The sequence below is a fragment of the Exophiala viscosa genome (assembly GCF_022695815.1).
Source record: "Exophiala viscosa unplaced genomic scaffold EDD37scaffold_2, whole genome shotgun sequence".
Lineage (NCBI taxonomy): Eukaryota > Fungi > Ascomycota > Eurotiomycetes > Chaetothyriales > Herpotrichiellaceae > Exophiala > Exophiala viscosa.
The window spans coordinates 1,350,589-1,368,343 of NW_026944354.1; the positions used below are offsets into that span (position 1 = coordinate 1,350,589).

The 17,755-nt window shown below is 52.0% G+C and overlaps 6 protein-coding genes across 6 annotated transcripts; 1 reads left to right on the plus strand and 5 right to left on the minus strand.

The window, feature by feature from the left end:
• Positions 1-188: 188 nt before the first annotated feature.
• Positions 189-2,758, minus strand: EDD37DRAFT_676827 (fungal-specific transcription factor domain-containing protein; the record flags this gene model as incomplete). Its single annotated transcript, XM_062819583.1, has 2 exons — positions 189-1,959; positions 2,009-2,758. 2 exons carry the CDS (start codon positions 2,756-2,758, stop codon positions 526-528), a joined length of 2,184 nt encoding a protein of 727 aa, XP_062672942.1. The 3' UTR covers positions 189-525.
• A 334-nt stretch (positions 2,759-3,092) lies between these two features.
• On the minus strand, positions 3,093-5,574 carry EDD37DRAFT_246586 (propionyl-CoA synthetase). The gene is made up of 2 exons (XM_062810648.1): positions 3,649-5,574; positions 3,093-3,596 (listed from the first exon to the last, which is right to left on the minus strand). Exons 1-2 carry the CDS (start codon positions 5,300-5,302, stop codon positions 3,157-3,159), a joined length of 2,094 nt encoding a protein of 697 aa, XP_062672943.1. The 5' UTR covers positions 5,303-5,574; the 3' UTR covers positions 3,093-3,156.
• Positions 5,575-6,324: 750 nt separating this feature from the next.
• EDD37DRAFT_621248 (uncharacterized protein) lies at positions 6,325-7,913 on the minus strand. Its single transcript, XM_062815987.1, has 2 exons — positions 7,100-7,913; positions 6,325-7,047 (listed from the first exon to the last, which is right to left on the minus strand). Exons 1-2 carry the CDS (start codon positions 7,738-7,740, stop codon positions 6,756-6,758), a joined length of 933 nt encoding a protein of 310 aa, XP_062672944.1. The 5' UTR covers positions 7,741-7,913; the 3' UTR covers positions 6,325-6,755.
• Positions 7,914-11,034: 3,121 nt separating this feature from the next.
• Positions 11,035-13,012, minus strand: EDD37DRAFT_248009 (uncharacterized protein). The gene has a single exon (XM_062810650.1). The coding sequence runs from the start codon at positions 12,518-12,520 to the stop codon at positions 11,228-11,230; it is 1,293 nt and encodes a 430-aa protein (XP_062672945.1). The 5' UTR covers positions 12,521-13,012; the 3' UTR covers positions 11,035-11,227.
• Positions 13,013-13,485: 473 nt separating this feature from the next.
• EDD37DRAFT_621254 (mitochondrial serine hydroxymethyltransferase) lies at positions 13,486-15,746 on the plus strand. The gene is made up of 5 exons (XM_062815988.1): positions 13,486-13,909; positions 13,960-14,016; positions 14,067-14,160; positions 14,213-14,350; positions 14,398-15,746. Exons 1-5 carry the CDS (start codon positions 13,505-13,507, stop codon positions 15,537-15,539), a joined length of 1,836 nt encoding a protein of 611 aa, XP_062672946.1. The 5' UTR covers positions 13,486-13,504; the 3' UTR covers positions 15,540-15,746.
• On the minus strand, positions 15,747-17,736 carry EDD37DRAFT_621255 (GTP cyclohydrolase II, variant). The gene has a single exon (XM_062815989.1). The coding sequence runs from the start codon at positions 17,394-17,396 to the stop codon at positions 15,843-15,845; it is 1,554 nt and encodes a 517-aa protein (XP_062672947.1). The 5' UTR covers positions 17,397-17,736; the 3' UTR covers positions 15,747-15,842.
• Positions 17,737-17,755: the final 19 nt, after the last annotated feature.

Below are 17,755 nucleotides of genomic sequence, written 5' to 3' on the forward strand. Positions count from 1 at the left end.
GCTGTTGATGCCCAGCCGATGCATTGCCACCGTCGGACCGACCAGTCAATCACAACAAATGATCTGCCTCCCGGGTGGCTACACAACATAGTGACCACTTCGACTCTGTCGACAATTAACGAGGATTGAGTGACTGAGGCGGCAAGAATCTGCCTCTGACATTTATGAGGGTGGGTTGAACTACACCAATTTTCCAACTCGGGTGCTTCCGTAGCCGGAGTATTACCGCCTATTCGCGATTGCGTAGATGGAAGGTGAGGACAATGGAAGCCTCAGCTTGTGTGTCAATCACGAACAAGCCATCTCGCCGTCAGGCGACCATGGCTATGCAAGGGCAGGGAAAGACTGCATCGCGTATTGATGCCCGAGGCTCCCCCGCAGTGTAGCAGGCGGGACAATGAGTTCAGCCCTGATACTTTGATGTTCCTGGATCAATAATCTTCACTGGCGAGCCTGGTTTTAGCACCCGTTCCTTAGTGCTAGTAGCTGGATTCCCAAGAAAGTGCGATCGCTCCCAATGGCTCGCTATGGGCCCAGAGGACGCCCAAAGCCATCCACTGACTCACTGCAGGGCAGGAACGAGCTAGGATCGAGGAAGGTGAAGTTTTCGGTAAACGTCAGATCAGGTTCGACATGGTAATAAGGGTACACGGCCGCAGAGTATATCGAGCTCAATGATGCGTCAATATACTCGCTGTCATTGTTCGATAACGCAAGAGGCATTGCTGGTTGGACCGGTAGCACCGGGTTTCTAAGATTGCTGCTGTTCGCTTGTGATGCTTGAAGATTCTGACCTGCATTTGGCACGGTATCGACGGGAATTGTTGTTCCTTCCACCGGCGTCGACAGCATCCTGAGGTTTCTGGCAAAGCTTGTTTGATCACTTGAGACCATCCGACGAGCCATGGCGCATGATGCTGGCGTGATGGGCCAAACATCGTGTAGTGCTTCGAGGCAGCCAACACACTCCTCATATTGGTCTTGGTGATTGTTGTTCGTAGTGAGAAGGTCTCTGCCAGATGCGAGTGCTGTTCTGATCTCCATAGCACAATAGGCGACGATGGTGAGAATGCAGGTGATAGAAATTGGGTGCAACAATTGAAGGAATCCTCTCTGTCGAAATGTATGAATGATTTCAAGCATCTCCTGTACAGCCTCTTTGATACGTGCCTTTGCCTTTTGAGCATGGCCTTCCGCGTCCGTAAGAGCAGCTGTGAGATGCAGGGTCAGTGTGCTGAACGGCCGATGCAGCGTTTCGATTGCCTGTAAATGGAATAATTTCAGTACGCCACGAGATATGATCAGGGGCCGTTGTGACATTTCGCTTACGTCCTCCCCATCGTAGCTCAGTTTGCAATAGTCATTGAGTGTGTTCGACCATTCGTCCAATTCCTTCTGCAATTCTTCGTAGATCTGGTAGTCGAAGTCATTATCTTTCCTTGGAACGTAAAACATGGCCCAGTCACAGGTTTCGCCACTGAATCTTCGAAGTGTATACATTCGCTCCATGATACGGCCAACGATCCGAAGGAGTCTGAGTTGTGACATGAACATGTTGGCTTGCATGACTTGTTCGACACAGTCCGTGACCATAGAGATATTCTGGAGAGCAGCGATTTCGGTTTTGAATGGCTGGACGTCAAAATCCTTGAAAGTTAATAGCGGTACGACAATGTCCTCTTCTCTGATGCGGAGCGGCTTGCGCACAGCAATGCAGTAAAGGCGATCCATGGTGACACAGCTCCACCACAATTTCCTCCAAAGTCGACAAGTTTTGGCGGGTACAGAAGTGTAAGCATTCGGATCGTTCAACCCGAGACTGGTTGCCAACGAGACACATATACCGAGCCAGTGCCATGGATCTTTCTGGTCGTTGGTTTTGGGATTCCACCATTGGTGAAGAAGCAGTGCTTGTATCAGAGCGACTCTGTCGTTCTCCCACTCGAAGTCGTATAAGAGCTAGTAGTCGGTATAAGTGTCAATCCGCCGAACGATAGGGATGACCTACCTTGACCTTCTTCGAGAAGTACGCTCTGGCTGCAAGTCGTCCTTCAAATCCAGCATCACGGAGATATTCAATGTCCGTAAACGTGACACCAGCCAGCATGACAGCCTGAAAGAAGATCAGGCTGACTCGCCGGTCCGATCTGCCCTCGACGGCATCGAGAAATTCTTGCACGTCCATGATCGGCATAAGGGGGTACACATATAGCAGACACGCGAGGATGAGTTGACCTCGGAGTGGTTCTTCGGGTATCGACAGCGCGCCGCGTCTCCTTAGAAAGTCGAGCTCATCTTGATCGAAATCGCGATGCGGTGGCTTGATGAAGGTAGGAAGACCAACTTCACGGAGTTGTGAACCTGCAACTTGAGGAATATGGTGAAAATCGGCATGATCATGGTCTTCCTGTACTTGTGCAGTACTGGAGGCTCTTTCCGAGGTCGGAATCAGCCCGGGTCCTGTCGTTGGTGATGCTTGCTCTGCGCCCGGAACGAGAGCTTGTGGAGGTTGCTGCGTATAGCTTTGTCGCGCTTTCTGAAGGTGGTATCGCCGGCTCCTCCTTGACAGGGGGATGATACACTCGACATCATCGACGCGACAATTGTCGCAAGGCTGACCTGTTTCGACAACGTTGCACTTTACCTTCCTGGTCCGACACTGTCGACAGGCGTTCGAGGCGCGCTTGTCGGTGGCTCGTTGACTGCTTGTGACAGCCTCAATCTCATCATCTCCCGTCCTGCCGCTTGCTAAAGACATCAGGATGGCGATATTTTGTGCGTGATCTTCGGCGAGAACATTCTGCCCCCGCCCCTGAAATCAATCACATTTGAGGGGGTTGTGAACGTGGACTATTTGCACCGAGAGTTGTCGAGGTGTGAGAAATGTTATGTAAAGTCCGGAGGTAACAATTGATATAGGCTTATCATGCGGGGGCACGGGCGCCATTATCTTGATTGTTGTCAGCCCCAGGTCGGGGAAGGTGTGATCATGTGCACATCAGCCGAGGCATTAGCACCAGCTATCTAGTGACAACGGCGCAGCGACAGCAACCATTGCAAGAGCGTAGAGCAACCACACATAGTCACATTGTCTGCAGTATACTCCGTATAGCCCAAAAGACCGCGTTGACGCTATATACAACATATTCCACATACCTACAATTTCGCCTTCTCCGTCCCCTGCTGCTTCTTCCTCTCCTCAAACCACTCCCTGACCTTCTGCCTCGCAATCTCAACAACCTCCTTGTCCTCCACCGTAGCGGGGACATTGACCTCTTCATCAAACTTGTTCTCAGCAGCTTTCTCCACCAACTCCCTCAACACTCTTCGTAGGGTCTTCCCACTGCGCGTCTTGGGAATCATGCCTTTACCCTGGATAATGCCGCCCAACGACGCAATGTTGCCAATCTGCGTGCGCACAATGTTATTGATACTCGTGAAGAACTCCTTGGACGGCGTCGCAGGCAAATCGTCCGCAGTCGAGGCCGACGGGATGACAAATGCGAATGGTAAGTGACCCTTCATGGCATCCGGGACGCCCACGACACAGGCCTCGGCAACGGACGAGTGTGACGTTATAGCTTGTTCGATGGCACCTGTAATCAAGTTAGTGCTTCTCATGGACGGACAGACGTTGTCAGAACGAACCTGTACTAAACCGATGTGCCGCCACATTGATAATATCATCGCTTCGGCTCATGACGTGAAGATACCCGTCCTGATCTATCATCCCAGCATCGCCAGTGTCAAGCCACTTGCCGTTGAACCGTTTCAGATAGCCCTTGTAAAACCGAGCTTCATCATTGAACAGCGTTGTAAATCCGGTCGGAGCAAGGGGCATGGCGAGCACGATGTTCCCCATCTTTCCTTGTTCGACCTCGTTACCTTCATCATCAACTATCCGCACGTCGAAGCCTGGCATGGGTTTGCCCGCACTTCCAGGCTTAATAGCCAGCGCTGTGTGCGTCTCTTGGCTGTTGTGGTCGAGACCGATAGCCGGTCGCAATGCAAGCCCTGTCATCGGACTACCAGACTCGCTTGACCACCAGTGGTCGACGACTCGGGCGTCCGGCGCAGCATATGCCTTCAAGAGGTCCTGATAATGTGTGACTATTGACGGCTCTGATCTTTCGCCAGCAAGGAACAGTCCGCGCCAATGCCTTAAGTGACCCTTCTCGCCAAATTGCTTGAAGAACCTATCTTCAGGATCTTCTTTTCTTATCGCCCTCAGCGCTGTGGGTGCAGTGAAGAGCGATGTGACTTTGTGTTCGTCGACCATGCGCCAGAAAGCGCCCGCGTCAGGCGTCCCGATTGGTTTGCCCTCGTAAAGAACGGTGGTGGCGCCGGCAAGCAGTGGCGCATACACGATATAAGAATGACCGACGACCCAGCCGATGTCGCTGCCGGTAAAAATGACATCTCCAGGACCCTTGACGTCGAACAGGTACTTGATATTCAGGTTGAGGCCTACAGCATGCCCGCCAGCTTCGCGGAGCACGCCTTTTGGTAGCCCAGTCGTTCCGCTAGTATAGATGATGTACAAGCCGTCTGTACTCTTGACGGGAACAGCCTCAGCTCGAACACCCCGCATTCGAGCACTCTTGATCAGCCGTTGCCAATTCCTCTGACCCTCTGATTTGTTGACAGGGTCCCACCTCTTGATCTCACGTTGCCAGATGATCGTCTTGCTCGGCTTGAAGCTGCTCTGCCCAATGGCGCCTTCGACAAAAGGACGATAGTCGAGTGGACCTTTGGCACCCTCAATACCGCAGCTGGCCGTCAGTATGACTTTCGGTTTGGACGCTTCTAACCTTTGCGCCAGACTGTTGGCCGCGAAGCCTCCAAATACCACCGCATGTATGGCGCCCAATCTGGCAGCTGCCAGCATACCGAAGATGGCCGCCGGGATCATGGGCATATATACCAGGATAACATCGCCCTTCTTGACTCCTTCTTCTCTTAGCACGCCGGCTAACAGTTCCACCTCTTCCAGCATCTGGCTATATGTATACTTTTCTTTCGATTTGCTCACCGGGCTGTCCCAGATCATAGCAACTTTATCACCGTTCCCCGCCTTGACATGGCGGTCTATACAATTGTATGTGGTGCTGATCTCGCCATCTGGAAACCACGACCAGTGAGGATGCTCCGTGCCATCTTTGAGCTTCTTGGTCTGCCGCCGTAGGACAGTGCTGTAAGGTTTGTGCCAGTGAAGTTCTTTTGCATGTTTATCCCAGAACGCTTCCGGGTCGGTGAGTGAGGCTCTCTGTACAGAATCTTGGACGGTATTGCTCGGAGTCATGACTGTCTGATGGCGGGTGGTGGAAGGGAGGCGCGACAAGGCTGGGGAGTTAGCCCGACGATGGCATAGGAACAAATTGTGGGCAGGATATGAACCGCAGGGAAGGATACACTTGAGACGGGTTAGAGCATCGTCATGAACGCCCGAGGGCTAAGAAAGAAGGTGGAGGTCATATAGCAAGCCTGTCAATCGCCCGCAAGTGGTCTGAGAGAAGGGCAGAACTCGCTCGTAGCATGGCATTCCCTCCGAAGCAGCTGGAATGACTTGTTCACGCAGCTGGTCCCGAAAGGAATTGATCGCATGTTCATGCAGCGACCTCAAGGTAGGGGGTTTGCGGAGTAAGACGAACATGGCCCGGACGCAATAGGCGACATCGGTCCAACGGGAGGGAAAGTACTGGGTTGGGCTGCCTCAGGTGTTGCGGAGGCCCCGCCGAGGGATCAAGTTAGCGGGCAGTACCCCACTGGCCCTTACAATTGGCTGCCCATCCGCAGGTCCCAGAGCCCGGACCGCGGGTGAAGAGAGAAGTGCCACCACACAAGAATCAGCCAATGTAGACATCAAATGGGTTGTTGTAGAGACATTCGGCGATGATTCGGGCATGTCCCACATCCCAATCCTGCTCTCGATCAAGCTTGTCAGTGCAGGGCATCCCGCCGAACATACGTTTGGAGAGCCTTGCAAGAGATGTCGACCTCCGGCAGCAGTCGCATGTAGACCCGAAGAGTGGACGACGCGCTTTACTGTTGATCAACGGAGGGAGCTCTAACAAGCAAAGTGAGCAGTCTCCAGACGCGCATTACTTAAGAGATTTGATGTAGGTACAATTTCGCACAACAATCCCTCAGATGTTCAGTGCGTCGAGGTTCAATTTAGAAACACTAACAACTCTTGACGAACTCATCTGACACGACAGTTGCCCGACAGCCGATGACCTGTCGTGCCTGTCACAACAACGCAAGTCTTGTCAAAGCTTGGATCATGTCATCAGGCACGTTTTTTACTACAGCAGTGGTAAAGTCTTTTTGTGAGGGCATAGCAATTGATATTCTCGACCACGATACAGAAAATCTAAGTACAGAAGAGAGTCTTCGATAACTTGGAAAATAATTGACATTTCTTTTGGATGCGCCCGCCGAGAACACGCAATGCAATGCTACCCTCAAAAAACAAGTAAATGTTCATTAATATAAAAAATGACCAGACCCAGGAAGTCCTGCGGAGGTGGGTCACCCGCCAGCAATAGGCCCAACAACGTCGGTCAGTACGCCGTCTTGAAGTAAATCAAGTCAAATGCCAAAATGTCGTCATGTCTTGTCCTTGCCCATGCCGTAAAGATGGTTGATGCGCGCGCCACGTATGGCATCCGGCGCTGACCGGGAGAAAGTGTTGCTGTCCCCATGCCTCCAGGAAACGGTTGTCAAGAGAAGTTCAAATGCAGACCTTCCACCATTTACAGGAGGAAAGCGGCGATGGCACCAACACCAGCAAGACCAGCGCCCATGTTGATGGCAAGGGCGTTGGCAGCGCCAGTGTACACAGCAGGTGAGACGGAGGTGGCGGAGTATGCGGCCCAGACACCGGTGCCAGTGGCAGAGCTGGCAGTGGAAGTGGCAGCAACAGGGGTGGCGGTGGTTCCCCAGGCACCAGTGACGGTGCTGGTGGAGGCCTTGCCGGTGCTGGTCGACGAAGCAGCGACAGGGGTGGAGGAGGTGGAGGTCCACTCAGCCCAGGTGCTGGCATCACTAGTAGAAGTGTAAGCGCCTATAAATTCAATGTCAGCTTGGTTGTACTTACGTGCAAGAGGTTGAGGTTGAGGTGTAGACGGGGACGGTGACAGTGAAAGGACCGCCGGTTAGGGTCACGGTGCTAGGACCGGTGACGGTGTATGTCTTTGAGCCGTGGGTGAAGGTGGTGGCCTCTGGGCAGTAGGTGGTGATGGCAGTCACGGTGGCAGTGGTGTAGTAGTCTGGGGTCCAGTCGCCCCAGGTGCCAGTGGCAGAAGTGGTGGTAGAGGCCTTGGTAGACGTAGTAGAAAATTTCTTACCAGGAGTGGTGGTGGTGCTGGCACCCCAGTCGTCCCATGAACCGACAGAGCTGGTGGTAGCAACGGTGGTGGTGGTAGGCTTCTTGGGAGCAGAGCTGGTGGTGCTGCTGCTGCTGCTGCTTCCCCAGTCATCCCAAGCACCGTCAGCGCTGGTGGTGGTGGCAGCCTTGGTGGTAGTGGTGGTGCTGGCACCCCAGTCATCCCAAGATCCGTGAGCAGCGGAGGTGGTGGTGGCCTTGGTGGTGGTGGTGGTAGTAGTGGTGGCCTTGGTGCTGGTGGTGGTGGATGATCCCCAGTCGTCCCAAGCACCGCCGGTGGTGGTAGTAACAGCGGCGGCAGAGGCAGAGGCAGCAAGAGCTGCGACGGCAGCGGCGGTGGTAGCGAACTTCATTTTGATGGTTGGATTGGGTAGTTTCTGAATTAGAGAACTTAAGAGGTTCTGGGTATATTGATTGTTGGTTGAACGAGTGTCGGTGGTACAAAGACCTAGAGTTTGGATGCTAGCGAGCGACTGGAAGTTGGACTTCGATCTTGAGATGCAGAACGAGAAAGCACCGAGACCTGTGCGAGTTGGTCGATAGATATATGAGCAGTAGGAAATTAGGGTATCATCTTAGCGTTCATGGTGCCCACCATGGTTCGATACATGGGTGGAGCGGACCATGGAAGCATTCTCGGGCGTCAGGGGTAGCGCAATGAATAGCGGCCTCCACATGGACCGGGATTAGTGCAGCCTCATTAAACAGCCTACCTCAATCATTGGTTGACCACTTTACCATGGCTTTGGAGCAGACGTGTTGGCCATCACTTCCAGGAGACAGCTTTCTCGGCCGTCAACTGCCAGTCCGCGGGCCTCTGCTGCTGAAGGCTGTCATTTGTCACCTCACGGATCATCTGTTGACAGTACCGTATCCGAGATGATATAACTGTTGGCTATCATAATAACTTGTGGCAGTTCCCAAGAGTGCTCGTGACCGATAGCTGTCCCAGAAACATGCTGTGGAGGTCGTATTTCGGCTTGTCTTGCCAACATACTGTGGAAAGAGTGACTAATAGTTGCCATAGTGAAATGGGTGTTCTCGCCAGATGATTGCTACCCACCACCTGTTACGGGTACTACCATTTTGGTAGTGCAAACAATAATAAATGTCTTTGATGGTTTGGGGGCGCGAAGTTTGTCCAATCGTATGGGGAACGTTGCACCTGGACGAAGCGTCGTGTCTCCCTACTTGACGATGAAGGTGAACAGTGTGCCACTGTTGCATCATTTGATTCGTGTCTCGTAATAGTGTGCGGCTTGCACTCCAGGAGTTTACTCAGGCGAGAAACACGCCACAGACGGGGAGCATTCGTCAACACACTGGAGGAGAAGCTTCATCAGTGCTATGATCAATCATCATGGTTCATGGCCTCATAGGTCCAGACGTGTGTGTTGAGCAGAGATTGTGATGATCTGGCGGCTGTCGGAAATTGCCGCCAAGACCAGTACCTGATGACTAGACCTTCCTCGTACTAGTCTGCCACTAGCGGCCAGAGCCTCGTCAAACTACCTCCAAACACTCTTTTCAGCCCTTGTCCATGCAATTTCTCCAGCTTCTGCTCAATTCCGACCAGAATTCCACCACTTTTTGCCGCCTCTGCCTATCGAATCGCTGCGACTCGGCTTTTGGCTCAAACGGGCGGACGCTTCCATTCCCTGCAGGTTGGAACTCGGGACTTCGGTGCAGGGCACAACCCCGATGGTGACCTCTGCAAGCGACGCCCTTGGAGATACGTGATACCTCACGGCACACACGTGTACCCCAGCGGCCATGTTCTGGCAGTGCAATCGATAGGCATCTCATCAATACTTCCTAGTTGCCGAGATCTAGAACGAAGAGAACCTTCTACTGACACACTGTGATACTCCGTTCTGATTGTTGCTCCGGTCAGAAAGAAGTCTGATTGTCCAGCAGGCGCAAATCGTTATGGGCCCACGTTGATATCACAAGGCTTGCTATCATTTCCCTCGCCCTCGCATGGGCAACGAACGCCCTGCCAACATTTCCTGAAAATCTGGGCATGTAGAATTGCACCATCCGAGGGGTTCTGAGAATAGCAACTGTAAATTCAGTATCATGAGATGGGTGGATATAGTTTAGCCCCCAGGCGAGCCTGGAGACTCAAGCGAAACAACGATGATGGCTCACCGGTTTTCACTCGACCGTTTTCCGGATTGCCGTACCAAAACAAATCACACCATACTTTGCGGCTAGGAAGTACGGAGGTATGGTAGTTTAGGCTCCAGAATGCAGGTACAATCGGCCCGTCCTGGCTTCACGATAGTTCGAACGTACGTATTGCACCCACAGGCTTCATCACTGATCAGAAGGAGAGTTTGCACTTTCTCCAGCCGTTTCTCGTAGCCCGTCGTCATCGAGTCTCCATCTTTGTCGGCCTGGTTCTCTACGCCAGAATAAGGAAGCACAACAAACAAGAGCCGAATATCACGGGAGAGGTTGACGCCTTAGGTCTTTACGCAAGGTACCGCGCTTTGTCGACATAGCAGTTGAATCTACCCACGCAGCGACTCGAGAGGGTGTCGTTGCAGTACCACTGTACACAGGGACCGAGAAGCGAGAAGGGTGAACCCGATGTGTCATCATCCCTTTCACGGGCCCAATGCTCCAGAGTGAAAAGGACACAATAATGGAGTACAGCTCCTGAGTGTACGTAGGCGTCGTCCTGGCTCCCAGCTCTTTACTAGAAAGGCTACCTAGTCAACAGGAAAAACTTGGTCAAAGTTACAGTGACTAGGCTCGAAACACTCAGCAACTAATCAAGCAGAATTCCAGGTACTCTGGGAAGGTCAGCTCAGTCTCGCGAGATCGCGAGAGGCATTTTCATATGGTCGTCGAATGACCTTTCTAACCAAGTCTACAGGATAAGGAACCGCTGTACAAATACTGAGAGGTGAACGCAACGGGTAGTCAGTTCGCCGAGATCCATGTCATGGCGACAAACAAAAAAAAGACAAAAAAAGGTTATTTAGCAACGACTGGTTTCGATCCCTTTATTTCGATACCGCCAAAAACTGATGCCATCATAATTGAAGCAATCCAGTGTCCTCTGTCGAGTCATTAGAACTATATCATTCGCTTACCTCAGGCGGAACCATAGTAGGCTATCTGAAGGTATTTAATATGTAGTTGGGCCATCCATAGATATACCTGCTGAGTAGCGAAGCAGGATTAGTTCTGACGGACCTTACCAAAATAGGCAGTTACAGTTGCATTTGCGACGAGGCCTGACTGAGACACGCGAGATGAGCTCTTTGTCGTTTCTCCAGGAGTGAAGAACCTTCTTTGCGCCCAGCGGGTTCGGTGTGGCATGGACCGGCTTCCTAGCGAGCACGGTCTCAACCGACACAACTGGGAAGATTGGAACAGACCATCAGTTTGCCTCGAGCAAATTGGTTTGCATGCGGCCACTGCGGCTGGACTAAAGGTCATTTTCAAGGTTTTTATTCTTCTTCAACTAAAATAATTCTGCTTTGAGACGTCTTTGTCTGTGACCACATTCTGTCAACGTGCACACTTCCAATACCATGTCGACTGGTGTAAAGAAATGCTGAGTACACAATTCCTAGCTCTCAACCGTCGCGCTCAATGTCCTGGCGCTGCAATACTGAACCACATAGTATTCCTCTCCCTCAGTGCAACTTGGCGTTGCAACAGCTCCGATGATGAATACAGCTCGATGGATGCACTGCTTCTCGATTCCAACGACTTCTTCTTTTCACACCCGCCCATGGATCGTGGCCGACATATCAACGATCGAGAATGTCTGCCCGCCTGATTTCAATGCTTGCATATCGCCCACTGCCGACATCAAAAAGGTTAGACGATGGTGACTCGGGAATAACCGAAAGTGGGCGCCATGTCGTCCTCGTACGCCATCTTGACCTTGTTCTGCTTGATCTCACCGGGACTTCGCTCATTGTCCTCGTCGACCGGGACCTCCATGACCTGCTTCAACTTTGACTTCAGGGTCTTGAACATTCTGTTGCGAATCTCTCTAAATCCACTGTAGATGATCAACTGGTGACACTTCATTCTGGTCAAGGCATGCAAGAAGTGGTAATCGCCCTCTTTGACATTCGTTTTCGCTCCGAAACACACGGCCAACTTTGTCAACATGGCGTTCTCTCCAATCAGACGAAAAACGCGCTGCAAGCTTGCATCCTCGACGTATTGGCGTCCAGCAACATCGCTCCAGAGTGGGAAATTGTACTTGTTTCCATCTTCGCACATGAAGGAGACATACTTGAGAGAAGCAATGTTGACTGGTCCAATAGTCTCCAGGAAGCGTCGCACATCTTTGTAACCAATCTCTTTCCATGCTTGCTGCCAGTACACACCACGCTTTTCGTGGCTGCGACCAAAGTGGAACGAGTTCTCACCATACAAGATTCGTGTGCCCTCCCGATGAACCTGCTTCGAAGTCCTCAAGAAATGAGCTGACTTGCTGAAATCCCGGCGAGCGCAAAAGTCGACAGCACTGGCACCGCGGAAGACTAAGCGATAGATGCGAAGGCGGAGCTCATAGGGCAGATCGAGGAAACCGGTTTTGTCCTTCTTGTTAAGGGCTTGATCAACATCCATCAAGCTGTCATCTTGGACGATGCGGCCGCTCTCGATACTCTTTGGAGTATATGCTTCGGTGACTCCTGGAAGAAGGGTGGAGTTTGACTTGAGAAGACTGGCGAGGTCCACGCCGACGAAGGTCTTGCCATCAGCCGTGACTTGAAGCATCAAGTTCTTTGGAAGCTGATATGGTGTGCTGAACGGATCAGTGATGTGTTGTTCTTCGTCGAGAGGCTCAACATCACGGATGCCTTCGTCGTCAGAGATAACAGGCAACTCAGGTGCTGGGGAAATGGGACCACGGCGACGCTTGAATGGGTAGTCGTCTTCGTCTCCCATATTTTTTCTCTTTTTGTTCTTCTTTTTGGCATTGCCATAGTCGGAGTGGTCAGAGTCATGGTCAGAGACGAGGTCTGGTTCATTGGTCTTGGATTTGGTGCTGGTCTTTGTCTTTGGGACTGGTGAGCTCGAGGCAGGACTGGAGAACAGTGAGGTCATGATATTGGGTCTGGTGCTTGCACCCTTCTTTCTGGTCGCCGGCGCCATGGTTGGTGTTGTTGGATTTAACGAAGCTATTGCCGTTGGTTTGGTTCAACAACGCTGAGTCCTTTGGGTTGTGACGATTTGGGTTGATACAGACGATGGACAACTGACGACAAAGTGAGGAGAAGGATTCAAATAGGACTCTTGACAGGCTATAGCAAAACAAAGGGCATCGGGGAAAGGCGGACCGAGGGCAGTCCTGGGTGCGGCGGCTTCGATCTGGTGAAATTGTAGTTGGTATGAGGCATTGATGATTCAGATTCTCAAACAAATGATGAGGGCAGGTGGATCTTTTCAGGCTGCGCAGATTAAACTGCGCACCAGTTCCAACACATTTACACGCTTCCCATGAGTGAGGAAGCTGCCTTGAACGTGCAACAGTACCTTGGTCCAGCGTTTGTGAAGAATATCGATACTCACGCGGTGCACTTAACGCGTCGTCACGTGTAAAGGCCTCAGAAGACTCACAATGGGAAGTTGGAAAAAGGGAGCAACTGTCTCTGCGCAGAATCAAAGGACTTCTCAGCTGCTTGCAGGAAATAAAGTACGTACTAAGTCCAGAGAGCAGGGAAGACTCTCTACATTCACACATTCACTTGCTTGACTGAGAGCATGTCGGTGAAGAGGAAGCTACACAACAGTTCCTCGAATCTCCTAGTCGCCCATCACACAATGTGCCCCTTTCTGACTGCCAGACACGGGTGATGGTAATCCTAGGTATGCTCATGATAGGGATTCTCATGATAGCGATTCTCAAAGTCTGGGATAGAAAGATGGAAGCAATGAGTCTGTATAAAGCGGTAAAGAACAATATGTCCAATCAGACTTATTCAAATTGTCCCTCAAAGTGGTGCTTGTGGACCCAGGACATCTCAACATCGCCCACAAACCTCCAGCCGGTGACCGACCGAAGCGCGAGTGCTGTTGACTGACGTACAAGTACTCTTCATCTTGGATTTAGTTCTGAAGAAGGGAAAAGGAGGTAAGATGATGATGTTGATGTTGATGTTGATGAAATTATTCCGCCATCCTCGCCGTAGTTGCCAGATTGAGATTATTTTCCATCGACCGGGCGAGATGGGCGACGGCCAAACCTCCGCAAACACTGGACTTCATTCTAATCATTCAATCAATCATTCAAAAGGCGGGAGAGACCTTCTGTCAAGTCATAAATCCGGCCAACCCCGGTGGTCAGCTTCTTTGACATATACAGTGTCAAGAATCTTGTCAGGGAGAGATTGGTTGTTCATCATGTCTCGATCATTGATCCCGAGGCGCATCTGGGCAACCACCGCCACCAGGCCTTCAATATGTCTATCATGCAGAGTCAGAGCGAGACACATTTCATCCTCTGGCACTCTGAGAGCACAGAATTCAGACGCCCAGAACAAGGTAAACCTTCAAGAAATTCACCATGCCGGTATGAACTGACTCCGTTGTAGCTGATGGGAGACCATCTGAAAGAAGCTGATCCCGAGATATTTGAGATTTTGCAAAGGGTATGTGCTTAACATTCGCATGAGCCTGTCCAGATACTGATTCCCTCCAGGAGATAAAACGACAGAAACACTTTATCAATCTGATTCCGTCAGAGAACTTCACATCACAGGCGGTCTTGGACGCCCTGGGAAGTGTTATGCAAAGTCCGTGCTTCTCCACCACAATTCAGTGTGGCCATCTTTAACCATTCCACAGATAAATACTCTGAAGGCTACCCCGGAGCCCGTTACTACGGCGGCAATGAACACATCGACGAATCAGAGAGGCTTTGCCAACAGCGAGCCTTGGAGGCATATCGTCTTGACCCTGCCGAATGGGGCGTCAATGTCCAATGTGAGCCGAATCATCACCCTCATCTGCTAGTCATCTAACAACAATAGCTCTTTCTGGGTCTCCCGCAAATCTCTATGCCTACTCCGCCCTCCTCAACTCACACGAGAGAATCATGGGCCTGGACCTGCCTCACGGCGGCCACTTGTCCCACGGATACCAAACCCCAACCAAGAAGATTTCCATGATTTCCAAATACTTTGAGACGTTCCCTTACCGCCTAGATGAGTCGACCGGCCTGATCGATTACGACCGACTCCACGAAAACGCCATCTTGTATCGACCCAAGATCATCGTCGCCGGTACCTCCGCCTACAGCCGACTGATTGACTACGAGCGCATGCGTGCTATCGCAAACGATGTAGGTGCCTACCTGCTTTCCGACATGGCTCACATCTCCGGCCTGGTTGCCGCAGACGTTATTCCCAGCCCATTCAACTACTCCGACGTCGTGACAACCACCACGCACAAATCCCTTCGTGGCCCTCGCGGCGCCATGATTTTCTTCCGCAAGGGCGTCCGCTTGACCAACAAAAAGGGCGAAAAGATCATGTACGATCTCGAACAGCCTATCAACGCATCCGTCTTCCCAGGCCACCAAGGCGGACCGCACAATCACACCATCACCGCCTTGGCCGTGGCCTTGAAGCAAGCCCAGTCCAAAGAATTCAAGGAGTACCAGAAGATCGTGCTTGCCAACGCAAAAGCACTAGCCGAGCGTCTCGGCAACGCTGCGTACACAGGCGGCCTGGGCTACAACATCGTCAGTGGAGGCACCGATAACCATTTGGTCCTGGTCGACCTCAAGTCCAAGGGTATCGACGGTGCTCGTGTCGAGCGTGTCCTTGAGCTCTGCGGCGTCGCGTCCAACAAGAACACCGTTCCGGGCGATAAGTCAGCCCTGAAACCCGGTGGTCTGAGGATGGGTACACCGGCCATGACCACACGTGGATTCCAGCCGAATGATTTCACGCGCGTGGCAGAGATCGTGGACCGCGCAGTCTCGATCGCTCTCAAGGTCGACAAGAAGGCTAGGTCGGAGGCCGAGTCCAAGGGCAAGAAGAATCCTGGCGCGGTCAAGAGTTTCTTGGATCACTTGAAAGATGGCACTGACGTGCCTGAGATTTTGACGCTGCGACAAGAGGTGGAGGATTGGGTGGGCACATTCCCTGAGCCGTGGATCCAGGAATGATGGCCACAATGAAGCGCAGCGTGTATCCTTGTTTGGAACAGGCGACGTACGAGTCATTTACTCTCATCATCTTGTGAAGTGCCGCAATGTGTTTAGCACAAAAGTAATTGTACGGAGTTTGAACAGGAGGATCGTACTTCGACTGGTGTTGACATAATACCTCCAAAAGCAAGTAATGGACACACATTTTAGCAGGACGAGCATGAATGGATCAAATACTACGCGTGTATTCATTGCTCTATGACATCTCGTCAAACCCTTCTACGCTCATGCACCCCAACTCACTACCCATAGCACCAGTGCTCAATGCTCAATATCATCCCAGCTCCGGCCCTGCACAGCATTCAACTCGTCCAAACTCATCACCTTCCCCGTGGTAAAGTACCCAGCATGAATCTTCGCATCAATCTCAACCCGCGAATCCTCAGGAATCATCTCATCTGGAATCGGCACGCGCTCCAGAATAGGAATCCCCTGCTCAACGATCGCATCGTGCTTCATATTCGACATACTCAGCATACGATCGATCTTGGTAATGCCCAACCAATGCAGGATATCCGGCATGAGGGCTTGGAACCGCATATCCTTCACACCCGCGATGTTCTCAGTGCGCTTAAAGTACTCGCTCGCCCTGTCGGCGCCGCGCTTCCGTGCATTGTAAACAAGATACTTCGTGACTTCGCCCAATGCACGACCTTCTTTGCGGAAATATATGACCACACCCGACCCGCCCTTTTGTGCCTCCTTGACAGCCTCCTCAATCCCGAAAATCAAGTACGGTCTGCACGTGCAAATGTCCGACCCAAAAACGTCGCTGCCGTTACATTCATCGTGAACGCGTAGGGCGAGTCGTACATTGGGATCCGACATCTTGGCTGGATCGCCGAAACAATAGACCGTCAGGCCGCCTATGGGCGGGAGGAAGACTTTGATGTCGTTCCGTGTAATCAATTCGGGGTACGAGCCGCCCGTGTGCTCGAAGAGGGCTCGTCGTAACGCGCTTTCTTCGATGCCGAATCTTTCCGCCACACCGGGCAAATACCAGACGGGCTCGACTGCGAATTTGGTCACACTCAGCTCGCCGCTGTCGTTGATGCAGATCTTGCCGTCGGGCTTGAGACGTCCGGCCTGCACGCTCTGCTCGAGCTCCGGGATCTTCATATGCGCTTTGGTAACAGCGATGGTAGGGCGGATGTCAATGTCTTGGGATTGAATGATGTCCTTGTATAGCCATGGCGCTAGATGGCCGAAGGGGTCCATGGCGACGATTTTCTTCTTGTCGCCCCATGCGGGAAAGGGCCCGATCAGTGCGGCTGGTTCGGTGTTGGTGAAGTCTGGGCGGTGCTCGAGGTCAAGGATGTTGCTGGCCACGGCGAGAGCGGAATAGATCGAGTACGAGCCGCCGTGGGCGCCGATAGCATTGCGGCGCCGGATCGTGTCTTGGTTCCTGCTGACGACGACGGGCCCGCGTTTGGCGGCTTCTCGCTCGCCCCATTCGAGAGGGATGGGGTCGATTCCTGACTGGCCTGGGTACGTGGTGAGGATGATACGCGCTATGGCTGATGATTTCTTTGCCGTTGGTGAAGATGGGGGCTTAGATAACAGAGCGGCGTCCTGTGGAGGAGGGGCAGATCCGTTGGCTGACTTTGAGAGTTGAATGGGATCCAGACTGGGGGAGCTGATGCTGCCGATTCTGGCGGTACGTAAATGATTGACTGAGTTGGACACACCAATCTGGCTTTGAAGGGAGTCGACATTGGATGCTAGCTGAGCATGGTCGGTCTGCATCTTCTTCAGGGTTGCCAGGATCTCTGACAGAACGGAGGAGTCCGTAGTTGTTCCGTTGGGCGTAGCCATGGTGAAGGGTGTGTGGGCAACACTGTGGGAGTCCTACAGTACTGTACTTTTTGACAGTATTCGGAAGTCCAGTGAGCTCTTCTGAGGTTGAGATCGTTCTCCGACCACTGCTGAACTTGCTTCTGTCCGAGCTTATTGGTAGTGGAATGTGGTGGATAGAGATAAGGAGGGGGTGAATAAATAGAAAGCGTGCAAGGTGTTTGCCAGGACAGCAAACAATTGCGCCGTCGTGGAACAATGACTCTGCAATAGAAGGCAGCGACACAATAAAAAAGGATGTGTATCCAAGGAAGAGGTGTGAATGGAAGAGGGATGCTTGGTGTACCTAAGTACAAGTAGTCATTCAGGATAGAGGAACA